The 12,825-nt window shown below is 43.3% G+C and overlaps 1 protein-coding gene across 4 annotated transcripts in view; it reads left to right on the forward strand.

Moving 5' to 3' along the window:
- Positions 1 to 12,825, forward strand: part of CEP120 (centrosomal protein 120) — a 97,004-nt gene that overhangs the window by 14,120 nt on the left and 70,059 nt on the right. For 2 of the 4 annotated variants that reach the window (XM_041761549.1, XM_041761550.1), the window contains one exon: positions 12,671 to 12,747. The exons of 1 other annotated variant lie outside the window; for it this stretch is intronic. In XM_041761549.1, the coding sequence (XP_041617483.1) occupies positions 12,699 to 12,747 (49 nt within the window). In that variant the 5' untranslated portion in view covers positions 12,671 to 12,698. Of the gene's footprint in view, positions 1 to 10,231; positions 12,456 to 12,670; positions 12,748 to 12,825 lie in introns of those variants that run through there. One more of the 4 variants, XM_041761548.1, reaches the window with a different exon arrangement.

The raw sequence follows: 12,825 nt of genomic DNA on the forward strand, positions 1-12,825 counted from the left end.
CAGGATCATGCCCTGGGCCGAAGGTGGCGCTAAACCGCTGAGCCACCCTGGCTGCCCCAAAATGAAGTCTTTTTAAAAGTCGGCTGCCTCTAGTATGCAGGAACTCTACCAGTGGCCTTGTCCTTCCAAAGCAAACCTGAGCAGCACTTTGAATTGGCCTACAGCCCATTAGCACAGTTGCAGAAGTTTCTTTAGCTCTGTCTGTTCTCTACAGAGGAGGGGGTGTTCTCCCACTCTCTGCTCTGTACCTTGCCTCAAGGAGAGAGCAACTGTGCCCCACACTGTGACTGGGTGCCTCAGAGCCCATCCCAGCCTAAAGTGAACCCCATGAGGCTTACTCCACAGAGGAGGGAGAGCAAGAAATGTTGCTTTTCTTCAGATTCTTAAATTTGACCACAAACTCCTCTTGCCAGGCAGAAATTCAATCTCACTCATCCCCGAGGTTCCCCATTGCACACACAAAATGTACAAAGTTGTCTGGGTTTGTACATCGAGCAAATGTCTGGGGAGGATTTTCGAGATTTGGCCCTTCCTGGTCACGGGTAAGTTAGCCATTATCCAAGCCTCCAGAGTCCTCTTGATCTCTAGTGAATTTGCTGATTCTGTGTCAAATTATGGGCGTGAGAACATGTGCTGAGGATCATAAATAAGGGCCTACAATCTCCCTGCCCTGGGGATCTCACAGGGCTAGTTCCTGTTTCTGCCCCTCCTGAAGGTTCTGCTGGGAAGTAGAATGTGGGTCCCCAGATCATTTGTCTTTCAGTCTTCTTCCCACTTGGAGGTAATCTCTTCTTTCCTGACTCCTGTCCTTTCTCTGCTCTCTGGGATGCCTATTAGAACCACCTTCCTCAATTTAGGCCACAGGTAACCAGAGTGTGGTTGGAAGAAGTTTTGATTGGCTAGGGGAGGTTGTTGCTGTGTTCTTGTTTTTGTTTTTGTTTTTGGCTTAAATTAGTAATCAGCATTTTTAAAAAGTATTTTATTTATTTATTTGAGATAGAGAACAAGTGGGGGGAGGGGCAAAGAAAGAGGGAGAGAGAGAGAGAGAGAGAGAGAGAGAGAAAGAGAGAGATAAGCAGAATCCCTGCTGAGCAGGGAGCCTGATGTGGGGCTTGATCCCAGGACCCTGAGATCATGACCTGAGTCAAAGGCAGATGCTTAATGGATTGAGCCACCCAGGGGCCCCAGTAACCAGCATTTAAAAATCACATGAGTGGAGGAGGCCAAGATGGTGGTGGCGGAGGAGACCTTAGTTTTGTCTGGTCCCAGGAATTTAGCTAGATGGCTATTAAGTCATTCTAAACACTAGTGAACTCAACCAGAGAGCTAAGGAAAGAAAAGCTGCAACTCTACAAATAGAAAAGCTACCACTTTCTGCAAGTTAAGAGGCAATCTAGGGGAAAATAGACCTGGGCAGGAGGGAGCCTCTGGCAGCTGGCTACTGGAAAGTGAGAGTTGTGGAGTGCAAAATCAGAACTTTTAGAAGTCTGCTCCAATGAGGGATGTCCTTGCCTGAAAGGAGCTGAGGCAGCAAATCGGGGTAGAATCCCTGGTGGGACAGTGTGGCCTCAGGATTCCCAGAGTCACAGGAAGAATGGGAGTGCTGAGGGCAGCAGAGTTTCCAGGCATTGGAGCAGGGAACCTGGCTGCAGTCAGAGAGCCCAGGAGGGGGCTCTCAGCTTGAGGGTGCCATAAACTGTGAACCAGGCACAGTCTGCATGACCACTCTCCAAGCAGGGGCCCAGCCAGCAGTAGAACCAGGGAGACCCCTCCCCCTTTCTCCTCCAGGAGGAATGGTATGCACATGGGAACCATGGGAGTCTGTAGGGTTTGGGGACTCAAAAGGGGGTTGTGTGCCTGTGTTAGAAACGCTGAGTCACAGGCTGGGGGAATGTGCAGTGCAGATGGAGACCAGGGAGACAGGAAACCTTGGCTGCTTTTCCCTGAGGGCTCACTGAGGAGTGCCCCCCCCCCCCCCACCTTCCTGGGGACTCTTCGCTGCAGATTGGGAGGACACCATTCTCACTCTCATCCTCTAAAGCACAAAAAGCCTTCAGGGAACAAAAGCCATCTAGGGCAATCCTGAGGTGATTAGCCTGGCCACCTGGCAAGGGTGGTACAATTCTGCCTGCTGGGGGCAAAGACACCTGAGAAACACAACAGGCCTCTCCCCCAGAAGATTGGCAAGAACAACCAGCCAAGATCAAGTTTACCATCAAGTTGATGGTAGGCTCATAGGGAACTGCAGAATCCAGCACTAGGGGAATATAGCCTGATTCTTTAGTCTTTCAATTTTAATTTTTTTCTCTTTCCTGTTTTCAATGAATTTATTTTATCAACTCTTTAATATATATATAAAACTTTCCTTACAATTTTGTGATACAGTGTCTTCTGACAAACAGACCAAAATATATGCAGAATCTTCTCTATGGCTCTGTTCTCTTCACCTGTCTGATCATATTCTCTTTTTCTTTTTGTTAAAGTCATTTTAAATTTTCATCTTTACAGTTACATTCTATCCATTCAATGTATTTAATTTTATTTTTGTATATTTATATGTATATATATATACACATATACATATATAAGTTTTTCTTTCTTTGCAACTTTGAGATGTAGTTTCTTCTAACAAACCAACCAAAATACACTCAGGATATAGTCTGTTCTGTTCACCTATTTATATTCCCTTTTTTTTTTGTCTTTTAATTTTTCATTTTTACAGTTACATCCTATCCTTTCATTGTATTTAATTTTATTTTTGTACACAAAGAGGTTTTTCTTTCTTTTTTTCTTTTTAAAGATTGTATTTATTTATTCATGAGAGACACAGAGAGAGAGGCAGAGACATTGGCAGAGAGAGAAGCAGACTCCATGCAGGAAGCCCGATGTGGGACTCGATCCCAGGACTCCAGGATCATGCCCTGGGCTGAAGGCAGATGCTCAACCACTGAGCCACCCAAGTGTCCCAAAGTATTTCTTTCTTTACAATTTTGGGATCTATTTTTCTAACCAACAGACAAAAATACTCATAGGATTCAGTGTATTGCTCTGTTCTGTCTCCTCTTGTCTGATTATATTTTCTCTTTTCTTAATTTTTTTCTTCAGTTTTGGGTCTCTTCTGATTTGTTTAGTGTATATTTCTCTGGGGTTGTTGCTATTTTAGTATTTTGTTCTCTTGTCATCTGTTCTTCTCAGGACAGAAGGACAAGATGGAATAACTCACCACAAAAAACAAAAACAAAAACAAACAAACAAAAACAAAAAAAGAGGCAGTACTGACTGCCAGAGACCTAATCAGTATGGACATAAGTAAGATGTGGAACTAGAGTTCAGAATGATGATTAGAAAAGATACTCTGGCTTGAAAAAAGCATGAGGTACTAGAGAATCCCTTTCTGGAGAAATAAAAGAACTCTAATCAAATTGACATAAAAAAGGCTATTAATGAGATGCAATAAAAAATGGAAGCTCTAACTGCTGGGAGAAATGAGGCAGAAGAGAAAATTAGTGATCTAGAAGACAAAATGATGGGAGAATAAAGAAGCTAAGAAAAAGAGATAAACAACTACTGGATCACCAGGGGGAGAATTCAAGAGATAAGTGATACCATAAAGCAAAACAATATTAGAATAATAGGGATCCCAGAATAAGAAAAAAGAGAAAGGAGGGCAGAAGGTATACTGGAGCAAATTATAGTCGAGAACTATCTGGGGAAGGAATCAGGCATCCAAGTCCAGGAGGCACCAAGAACTCCCTTCAAAATCAACAAAAATAGGTCCACACCTTGACATATAACAGGGAAGCTTGCAAATCTCAGAGACAAAGAGAAAATCATGAAAGCAGCTCGGGGATAAGAGGTCTGTAACCTGCAAGGATAGAAACATTAGATTGGCAGCAAACCTACCCACAGAGATGGGCAGAGAGAACTGGCATATATGTAGGGTGCTAAATGAGAAAAATATGCAGCCAAGAATACTTTATCCAGCTAGGATGTCATTAAAAATACAAGGAGAGATAAAAAGCTTCCAGGACAAACAGAAACTAAAAGAATTTCTGGCCACTAAACCAGCCCTGCAAGAAATATTAAAAGGGATCCTTTATGTGAAGAGAAAACCCAAAAATAACATAGACCAGAAAGAAACAGAGACAATATACAGAAACAGTGACTTTATAGGTTATACAAAGGCACTAAATTCGTATCTTTCGATAATTACTCCGAATGTAAATGGGCTAAATGCCCCAATCAAAAGACACAGGGTATCAAATTGGATAAAAAAGTAAGATCCATGGATATGCTGCCTGGAAGAGACTCATTTCAGACCCAAAGACACCTCCAGATTAAACTGAGGGAGTGGAAAACCATTTATCATGCTAATAGATGTCAAAAGAAAGCTGAAGTGATAATCCTTATATCAGACAAATTAGATTTTCTTCAGATCCCCCCCGCCGACAAATTAGATTTTAAATTAAAGACTATAAGAGATGAGGACCAGATGGACTTCAAAGTACATTCAGAGAATTTCATAGTAAAGCAACAGAATACACATTCTCCTCCAGTGCACATGGAATATTCTCCAGAATAGATCACATATTGCACCACAAATCAGGTCTCAACCAGTACCAAAAAATGAGATTACCACAGTGCTTTGAAACTTAAACTTGGTCACAAGAGGAAATTGGGAAAGAACTCAAATACATAGAGGCTAAAGAGCATCCTACTAAAGAATGAATGGATCACCCAGAAAATTAAAGAAGAATTTTAAAAATTCATGGTAACAAATGAAAATGAAAACATAACTATTCAAAACCTTTAGGATACAGCAAAGGCAGTCCTAAGAGAGAAATATATAGCAATACAAGCCTTTTTCAAGAAACAAGAAAGGCCTCAAATACACAATCTAACCTTATACCTAAAGCCTGGAGAAAGAACGGCAAATTAAGCCTAAACCCCGCAGGAGAAGAGAATTAATAAAGATTAGAGCAGAAATCAATGAAATAGAAACCAAAAGAACAGTAGAACAGATCAATGAAATTATGAACTAGTTCTTTGAAAGAATTAGTAAGATTGATAAACCCCTGGCCGGACTTATCAAAAAGAAAAGAGGAAGGACCCAAATAAAATTGTGACTGAAAGAGGAGAGATCACAAAAACCACCAAAGAAATACAATAATAAAAACATAGTATAAGCAACTATATGCCAGCAAATTAAGCAATCTATAAGAAACGAATGTATTTCTAGAGACATATAAACTACCAAAACTGGGACAGGAAAAAATAGAAACCTGAACAGACCCATAACCAGCAAAGAAATTGAAGCAGTAATCAAAAACCTCCCAAAAAACAAGAACAGAGGGCCAGATGGCTTCCCCGGGGAATTCTGCCAAAAACATTTAAAGAAGAATTAATGCTTATTTTCTGAAAGAAATTGCTACAGAAAATAGAAATGGAAGGAAAACTTACAAACACTAAGAAGCCAGCATTACCTTGATCACAAAACCAAAGTCCCCACCAAAAAGGAGAATTACAGACCAATATCCCTGATGAACATGGATGCAAAAATTCTCACCCAGATACTAGCCAATAGGATCCAACAGCACATTAAAAGGATTATTCACCATGACCAAGTGGGATTTATTCCTGGGCTGCAAGGGTAGTCTACTACATTAATAAAAGAAGGGATAAGAGCCATATGATCCTCTCAATAGATGCAGAAAAAGCATTCTTTCTTGATTAAAACTCTTCACAGCATATGGATATAGAAAACAAACATCAATAACATAAAAGCCATCTCCGAAAAGCCACTTCTAATATCATTCTTAATGGGGAAAAATTGAGAGCTTTTCCCCTAAGGTCAGGTACATGGCAGGGATACTCACTCACACAACTGTTGTTCAGCATAATACTAGAAGTCCTAGCCTCAGCAATCAGACAACAAAAAGAAATAAAAGGCATCTGGATTGGCAAAGAAGTCAAACTCTCACTCTTCACAGATGATATGATACTCTATATGGAAACCCCGTAAGACCCCATTCCCAAAATTGCTAGAACTCCTACAGGAATTCAGCAAAGTGGCAGGATCTAAAATCAATGCACAGAAGTCAGTTGCATTTCTGTACACTAACAATGAAACAAAAGAAAGGGAAATTAAGGAGTCGATCCCATTTATAATTGCACCAGAACCATAAGATACCGAAATAAAACTAACCAAAGAGACAAGGACTTGTACTCAGAAAACTATAGAACACTTATGAAAGAAATTGAGGAATACACAAAGAAATGGGAATACGTCACATGCACATGGATTGGAGGAACAAATATTGTTAAAATGTCTGTGCTGCCTAGTGCAATCTATACATTCATTGCAATCCGTATCAAAATACCATCAATTTATTTCACAGAATTGGAACAAATATTCCTAAAATTTGTATGGAACCAGGAAAGATCTCGAACAGCCAAAGGAAAATATGTTGAAAAAGAAAACCAAAACTGGTGGCATCTCAATTCCAGACATCAAGCTATATTACAAAGCTATAATCATCAAGACAGTATGATACCGGCACAAAAACAGACACAAAGATCAGTGGAACAGAATAGATAATCCAGAAATGGACCCTTAATTCTATGGTCAACTCATCTTTGACAAAGCAGAAAAGAATATCCAATGGAAAAAATGACAGTCTTTTCAACAAATGCTATTGGGAAAATTCTGGGCAGCCACATGCAGAAGAGTGAAAATAGGCCATTTCCTCATACCTTATACCTCATACCATACACAAAAATAGACTCAAAATGGATGAAAGACCTAAATGTGAGACAGGTAGCATTCTCTATGACCTCAGCGACAGCAACTTCTTGCTAAACATGTCTCCAAAGGCAAGGGAAACAAAGATAAAAATGAACTATTGGGACTTCATCAAGATAAAAAGCTTTTGCACAGCAAAGGAAACAGTTTACAAAACCAAAAGACAATGACAGAATGCGAGAAGATATTTGCAATTGTCTTACCAGATAAAGGGCTAGATCCAAAACCTATAAAGAATTTACCAAACTCAACACCTAAAGAACAAATAATCCAATTGAGAAATGGGCAGAAGACTTGAACAGACATTGCTCCAAAGAAGATATACAAATGGCCAAGAGATACTTGAGAAAATACTCTACATCACTTGGCATCAGGGAAATGCAAATCAAAACCACGATGAGATACTACCTCACACCAGTCAGAATGGCTAAAATTAACAAGTCAGGAAATGACAGATGTTGGTGAGGATGAGAAGAAAGGGGAACCTCCTACAATTTGGTGGGAATGCAAGTTGGTGCAGCCACTCTGGATAAACAGTATGGAGGCTCCTCAAAAAGTTGAAAATAGAGCTACCTTAAAACCCGGCAATTACACTACTAGGCATTTACCCCATAGACAGAAATGTAGTGATTCTAAGGGGCACCTGCACCCCAATGTTTATTAAAGCAATGCCCACAATAGCCAAACTATGGAAAGAGCCCAGATGTTCATCAACGTATGAATGGATAAAGATGTGGTATATGAATACAATGGAATACTCAGCCATCAACAAAAAGAGAAATCTTGCCATTTGCAATGACTAGGATGGAACTAGAGGATATTGTGCTAAATGAAATAAGTCAGAGAAAGACAAATATTATCTCACGCATACGTGGAATTTAAGAAACAAAACGGGATCATAGAGGAGGAGAGGAAAAAGTAAAACAAGACGAGAGGGAGACAAACCGTAAGAAACTCTTTTTTTTTTAATTTATTTATTTATTTTTATTTTTTTATGATAGACAGAGAAGCAGGCTCCATGCCAGGAACCCGAGGTGGGACTCGATCCTGGGACTCCAGGATCGTGCCCTGGGCCAAAGGCAGGCGCTAAACTGCTGAGCCACCCAGGGATCCCCAGAAACTCTTAATCATAGGAAACAAACTGAGGGTTTCTGGAGGGGAGGTGAAGTGGGGGGATGGGGCAACTGGGTGATGGACATTAAGGAGGGCATGTGATGTGATGAACACACACATGGGGGTTATGTAAGACTGATGAATCACTGACCTCTGCCTCTGAAACCAATAAGAAGACATTACATGTTAATTACTTGAATTTAAATTAAAAACATTTTTTTAATAAAGTAAATAAATAAAAGAAAAAATCCAATGAGTAGGGCACCTGGGTGGTTCAGTTAAGTGTCTCACTCTTGATTTCAGGTCAGGTCATGATCTCAGGGTGGTGAGACTGAGCCCTGCATTGGGCTCCACACTGTGCCAGCTCCCTCTGGCTCTCTACTTGCTCTCTCTTTCAAAGAAAGAAAGAAAATCAAAGGAGTTCACATTAAAATCTATAATTCTAGCTTCTAATGGAGCGTTAGGAAATCTGGCTTTTAAGAGCTGGGCAGAGAAAGGCTGCCCATTAGACAGGCGGGGCCCTCTGCTTCTGCACAGGTCAGGCCCCGCAGGTGTCACTAGTTAATTGCAACCACCTGACCTGAAGGAATGTTTGACTTTGGAGCACCCTGCTGTGGCCTTTGATAAGAGCCAGGAGAGAAGCTGTTTTGGGAGGATATCACCCTTAGAAAATATAGGCCGAGGTGAGGGAACATACAAAAGCTGGTTATCTTTGTAGAACACAAAAAGAAACAAATGACAAAATAATACATCTGTTCATATACACAATAAAAATGGCTAGTAAAGTCAGATTTCATCATAGCCGGGGCTTCTCATTGAAGTAATGCCAATTAATCTTCACAAACACCTATTAACCCTGTTTCACAGATGGCAGAAGTGAGGTTTTATATATACAAATGGCCAAGCAACTTGGGCAAGTCACAAAGTGAATAATACGGCAGGATTTGGAATGCAGTTCACTATGGCTCTTGGCTATTGGGCTTCCCTGCTTGTCCTGACAGGGCATTAGTCAACCCTTCTTCAGGGGAGTAAGGGCACCCAAATTCATTGTCAAATTTATAGGTATCACATACTGAGTTGGAAGGAAAGTCATGTTGACACTGTGTAAGAGTTCCTATCTCCACTCTTCCTCCCTCTGCCAGAAGGAAGCTGTTTTCGGAGACCCTCTGGAAGGTCAGGGTCTGGGACCATGCTTTTACCCGTTGTAGGTCTTCAGTACATGTCTTTATGTTACTCCTGCTATCTTGTCTGAAATTGTACTAAGTGCACGTATATGTGAGTGTGTGTGTTGTGAGAAGGGGAAAGAAGAAGGAAGGGACAGAGGAAGGGGAACATAGCTTCTGATCCTTCTTGTCTTGGGCCATAAATGTTGCTGGGGAGACAAATAAAAACTAGAGGCCTACTATAACAAAAGTGCTTTTCCAAATTGTAAAATAACTTCAGAAAAAGAAAGACAACATGGGTCAAAATCCTTTATTTTGTTCTTTACTTTTTGGTAGAAATCCATAAAAACAAAGCTACGTAATATAAGCTTTTATTTATTTTTAAAAGATTTTATTTATTCATGAGAGACAGAGAGAGAGAGAGAGAAAGAAAGAGAGAGAGGCAGAGACACAGGCAGAGGGAGAAACAGGTCCCATGCAGGGAGCCCAACGTGGGACTCGATCCCGGGTCTCCAGGATCATACCCTGGGCTGAAGGTGCAGTGCCAAACCACTGAGCCACCGGGGCTGCCCTATGATAAGCTTTTAGGTGGACAATTTGAATTTGCATGTTTATAATGAATTTAATATTGCCTATTAGACAAAATTTGTCTTAACAGCATTTGCGTAAGTAAATTTAGGCTAAAATACGATGGTTTGTGCTAGAACTGAAGTTACTACTGTTTAATATCACATTTGAAAAATTAGGGATGCCTGGGTGGCTTAGTGGTTAAGTGTCTGCCTTCCGCTCAGGTCGTGATCCCGGGATCCTGGGATGAGCCCCATATCGGGCTCCCCGCAGGGAGCCTGTCTCTCCTTCTGCCTGTTTCTGTCTCTTTGTGTCTCTCATGAATAAATAAATAAAATCTTTAAAAAATTAGATTATAGGGCAGCCCAGGTGTCTCAGTGGTTTAGCGCCACCTTCAGCCTAGGGTGTGATCCTGGAGACAGGGGATTGAGTCCCAGGTCCGGCTCCCTGCATGGCGCCTGCTTCTCTCTCTGCCCGTGTTTCTGCCTCGCTCTCTTTCTCTCTCTGTGTCTCTCATGAATAAATAAATAAAATCTTAAAAAAATTAGATTATAGAATAACAGATAAAGAGGCTATAGATGCTGGTGGAATTATAATTCCATTTCTAGATGGGATATGTGGGAAGTTTTGTCATTAATTTGGTACTGTATGTAAAAGAAGAACCAACTAAGTTGATGATTTCAGAAGCTTTTCAAAAGCTGTTATGATTTTGAGGGTAATAGTGTTGTTCAGAGGAGGGGAGAAATCCAGATAAAAGGAACTGTATGAAAATTTTACTATGTGAGAAAGTTTCTGAATTAATTTTAATGGTTTGCCAGATTTTTTGTTTCCGATGTGAGATGATTCTGACATTCAGTGAGGGTTTACAATCTAGCTTTTCAGTCTGAAATATCATAAAACAAAACAATGAGGCATCTTGATGGCAATTTCCTAGTTCTTGTATAGCTACAAACATAAAGCCCGTTATTGTTCATAGAAAAAGATGATAACTAAATGGCATTTACTACATTTAGGTCCCGAACTAAGAAATTATGTATACTACTATTGTGTAGTGAAACTGAAGCTCAGCGAGGTAAAGTGAGTTGCCTAAGGTCACCTAGCATGTGAATGGTAGAATTAGTTCCCCAACTCTGATTTTCAGGGGTATTCTTTGCACTGGAGACACTTGGCCCCATTGCTTTGGCCTCCTTTTTTCTAGGATTTAATCTAAATAGTGTTTTGCGCCATAAAAAGCTTGCTTTTGGCTTGCTGCTGTTGAACTGTTTGCTGATCCCCAGTATTGTCAATGGGGATCTTCATTAGACTGCTCAACAGATGATATGTTAAATATGGACATTGGTGTTACTTCAACAAAATTTAGACAGTGTTAAACTCCACAGGATACATGACGAATTTCTTTAACGAAGAGTTTCAAGGGGGGGGAAAAAAGTGGAAATGAGTGCCTGTGCATGACAAGACACAAAAGACAGATCAGTCCAATACACTGCTTTAAAACCTCTCTGGATCCTGATTTGAACACCTGAAAAATAATTATCAGGGACATTTGAACAGTGTATACTTACAGGTGCTAGGGAATTATTTTTAACTTTTTAGGTAAAATAATGCAATTGAGGTTAATATATCAAGGCATTTAAAAAATCTTTATGTGTTAGAGGTACACACTGAAAGAGATGAGTTGTTAGGGTATTAGGGTCTTGCTCGAAATTAACGGAGCAAATGAAGATTGGTCTTTAATCGGCAATCGTTGAAGCTGTGTTTTGGGTACTTGCTGGGTTCACTGTATTACTCTATGTCTGGTTTTGAGTCTGTGTGACATCGGACACAGAAGAACGCCTTGTTCACATGAACCCACAGTAGAGCATCACTTTGGTTGTGGACTGCAGAATGCCTCCTCCCCGGGGAGCTCTCCCCCAGTGTGCACACCCTTCTCCTCTCCTGCGGGTACACAGGGATGTGGGGTGGGGACTGTTTTCCTTCGCCCTCACCGCCCCGCCCGGAGGTGCAGGGTCCCGCGAGGCCACCTCGGAAGGATTTCTTTCTGATCTTCCCCGAAATTAAAGCCCGACGGCTGTGGGGGCGGGGCGGGGCGCGAGGCCGTTTCCTTGCGGTTCACCCGGTTGTCAGCCCACCCTGGAACCTATACTTTTTAATTTCCCTGGCCACGTGACGATGTTTTCGTTTCGGGGTAGTTTCTAAAGTACAGGAAATTCTCGGGGAGTCTACGTCACCGCCAGCAGTTACAGTAATTACCCTAGTGACGCTACTTGTTTTCAAAACGCGAACTTTTATGGTGCGGCGCGAGTACCGTTTGGGGCTTTTTCAGTTCAGACTGAGGCTGTTGAGTCACTGTGATTTGAGTCTTGAGCAGCAGTGACCGGGGGAGGTCTGCGTGTGTTGTGCGCGCGCGTGCCCGTTCTCCATCCCGCCCCTCTCCCCCGGGGTGTGGCGGGTGGGGGCGAAGCGCAGAACCACCGCACTACGGGCCCTGCCGGAAGCGCTCGCCGCGGCAGTGCGCCTGCGCCTTCGGGCCCCGCCGAGGCGCCCGCCTCCCCCCGGCCGGCCAGCAGGGGGCGCTGTGGGGCCATGGACGCGGCTTCTCCCTGGGGCTGTGGATCAGGGCTTAAAAGGGCCGGAGGCGAAGCCGGCTGAGGGGCGTTCTAGCTGCCGCCGCCCTGGTCTCTATCACCCTTTGTCCTCCAGGCTTCCCCGGCGCTGGGCCTGCGGACCCGGTTGCTAGGCGGAAGCGGGGCGCGGCGGCTGCCGCGGCGACTGCCCGGGCGTTTGAAAAGCGGCAACGCAGGCGGCAAAAGGTCCTCCCGCGGCGGGCTCGCCTCCCCCCGCGGACCGGCCGCGCGGCCGTGACCGCGGCCTTGGCCTGAGTCGGGGCAGGGCTCGGGCTGCGCCGGCGGCCCGGGGTCGGGGTCGGGGTCGGGGAGCGCGGAGCGGGCGGTGGGAGCCCCGCCGGGGCCCTGGGGCTGGTCGCGGGCCTGCCGCCCCTCACCCGGGTCCCTCTTCCCCCAAGCAGACCCGCCTGCGGGCCGCCCGCCGCGACCATGGTCTCCAAGTCCGACCAGCTGCTCATCGTCGTGTCCATCCTGGAAGGTGAGCGGCCCGGGGCTTTGCCTGTGCAACTGCAGCGTCCCGAGTTCTCGCAGAGCGGCGTGCGGCCGAGGCCTTGTG

This window comes from Vulpes lagopus, chromosome 7 (assembly GCF_018345385.1).
Source record: "Vulpes lagopus strain Blue_001 chromosome 7, ASM1834538v1, whole genome shotgun sequence".
Taxonomy (NCBI): domain Eukaryota; kingdom Metazoa; phylum Chordata; class Mammalia; order Carnivora; family Canidae; genus Vulpes; species Vulpes lagopus.